The sequence below is a fragment of the Littorina saxatilis genome, linkage group LG2 (assembly GCF_037325665.1).
Source record: "Littorina saxatilis isolate snail1 linkage group LG2, US_GU_Lsax_2.0, whole genome shotgun sequence".
Lineage (NCBI taxonomy): Eukaryota > Metazoa > Mollusca > Gastropoda > Littorinimorpha > Littorinidae > Littorina > Littorina saxatilis.
The window spans coordinates 34724283-34726616 of record NC_090246.1 but is presented as its reverse complement, the minus strand read 5'-3'; the positions used below and the strand labels follow the sequence as shown (position 1 = coordinate 34726616).

Below are 2334 nucleotides of genomic sequence, written 5' to 3'. Positions count from 1 at the left end.
TGTTATAATTCGCCCTCTATATCTATATAAGCAGAATGTTTTTGTCACTTGTTCTAATGCACACCGTATCTTCAAAACGATCATCACAGACTGTTCTTGAGGTCTATTTGGAGGGAACGAAAAAACGACCATGCTGAGAGTTGCCGTTCTAGCAGCGCTGCTGACCATTCTCAGTGCTGATGACCCAGAAGGCCAGACTTCAAAGGTGCAAAGAGGGTGTGAGTACAATGGTCAAATGTACCCAGAAGGTCCGCTCCAGCCAGACCCCTGCTGTCAGTGTCACGCTGGTCGAATCGCCTGCTCGGCGATGCTCTGCGACACACCTTGTGAGAAACCCGTGAAGGTTCCTGGCCAGTGCTGCCCTGTCTGCCCTGATGCCGGTAGGTCATTTTTGTGTGTACATTTAGTCAATACTTGACTGAATGAATTAGCAAGGCCGGAGAGTGAGGTTTGACTCCTGTGGTATATATATATGTGTGTGTGTGTGTGTGTGTGTGTGTGTGTGTGTGTGTGTATGTGCGCGCGTCTGTCTGTCTGTCTGTTTCTCTGTCTGTCCGTCTGAAATGAGTGTATATAAAAAAAATTACCGAACGGATTGTTTTATGAAACGAATGTACACATTTTTTAGAGCACGTGCTTGTATCGTTTTCCTCTGTTCTTGATAGTATTTGATGACGTCATATTTTACCGTTTGCAAAAACTGAGGCCGCACTGTCACGCATCAATTTTCTTGAAATTTGAATCACAAAATCTTTAACCTGGTCCGGACTATGGGATTGGATTTCAGCTTGGTACCTTACAAATTTGTTTTGGAAGAGTTCAGTCAAAATGTGCCATTTTTTTCTCACTTTTACGGAGTACGTAAACTAGTGTACTTTCCATTGACCCACAGTTTCCACAGACAAAAATGGCGTACTTACCTTACACGTTGCTGAGACGAAACGATGTCATTTTCTTTTGCAAAAGGGTCTGTAGAGACAAGATGGTGTGCTGTTCTCTCGTACATAGTATATCGAGACAAAGTAGTGTTGTCTCCTTTGCAAAAGCATTTATTGAGACAAAACGGAGATCTTTTCTTTGTCTTATGGTCTATTGAAACACGTGTAAGTGAGAGAGAGAGAGAGAGAGAGAGAGAGAGAGAGAGAGAGAGAGAGAGAGAGAGAGAGAGAGAGAGAGAGAGAGAGAAAGAGAGAGAGTGTGCGTGTGTTTGTGTGTGTGTGTGTGTTTGTGTGTGTGTGTGTGTGTGTGTGTGTGTGTGTGTGTGTGTGTGTGTGTGTGTGTGTGTGTGTACCCGCAGCGCATAAGTATTTGTCTTTGGTGATGTTCGTAGGAGCAATACGTAGACGACGAGGGCAACAACAGCAACAACAACAGCAACAACAACAGCAGCAGCAACAGCCACAACAACAACAACAGCAACAACAACAGCTGCAACAACAACAACAGCAGCAGCAGCAACAGCAACAACAACAGCAGCAGCAGCAACAGCAACAACAACAACCGGATGAATAATGATAAGAATAACAGTCTCCACCGTCGTCGGCACCTACCATCACCGTCAACAGGCTACTGTTGCGAGTCCTAGAACTACCACCAGCAAAATCACTACTACTACCAATGCTACTGATAATGATGATGATACTCGCGCCTTAAAAATAAAACATACACGCACTCAAGGCTACAGTCTTTTTTTGGTATGGATAATATAATTTTCATCTCAGATCTGCACGTGGGATAAGAACATCCCATTTTTCGGGGTACGTGTCCAGTCGGAGGGGTGGTCTTATTCCTTGTGCACACAGAAAGCGGGAGTAAATCTGAAAGCCTGGGCATATCTGAAATGGTCTCACTGCGAAAAACAACAACATTGATTTTTCTTTCTTTTTCTTTATTTGGTGTTTAACGTCGTTTTCAACCACGAAGGTTATATCGCGACGGGGAAAGGGGGGGGGGGGGGGGGGGGGGAGAGGGGATAGAGCCACTTGTCAATTGTTTCTTGTTCACAAAAGCACTAATCAAAAATTTGCTCCAGGGGCTTGCAACGTAGTACAATATATGACCTTACTGGGAGAATGCAAGCTTCCAGTACAAAGGACCCAACATTTCTTACATACTGCTTGACTAAAATCTGTACAAAAATTGACTATAATTATTCTATACAAGAAACACTTAACAAGGGTAAAAGGAGAAACAGAATCCGTTAGTCGCCTCTTACGACATGCTGGGGAGCATCGGGTAAATTCTTCCCCCTAACCCGCGGGGGGGTTGGTCCCGAATACCCAAATCGGTTGAAGGGACTGAGTTGTTACCACCTTACTATTGGAAAAAACCTAA

The 2334-nt window shown here is 44.2% G+C and overlaps 1 protein-coding gene across 1 annotated transcript; it reads left to right on the top strand.

The window, feature by feature from the left end:
• The first annotated feature begins 44 nt into the window (after positions 1-44).
• LOC138958829 (extracellular matrix protein 2-like) lies at positions 45-2058 on the top strand. The gene is made up of 2 exons (XM_070330132.1): positions 45-380; positions 1331-2058. The coding sequence occupies exons 1-2, from the start codon at positions 131-133 to the stop codon at positions 1510-1512; spliced, it is 432 nt and encodes a 143-aa protein (XP_070186233.1). The 5' UTR covers positions 45-130; the 3' UTR covers positions 1513-2058.
• Positions 2059-2334: the final 276 nt, after the last annotated feature.

What these genes read in the sequence shown, in the direction of transcription:
- LOC138958829 (XM_070330132.1), top strand. Translation starts at nt 131, where the DNA reads ATGCTGAGAGTTGCCGTTCTAGCAGCGCTGCTGACCATTCTCAGTGCT. An exon ending in CCCTGTCTGCCCTGATGCCG is followed by an intron (nt 381 to 1,330) that starts GTAGGTCATTTT and finishes TGATGTTCGTAG; the next exon opens with GAGCAATACGTAGACGACGA.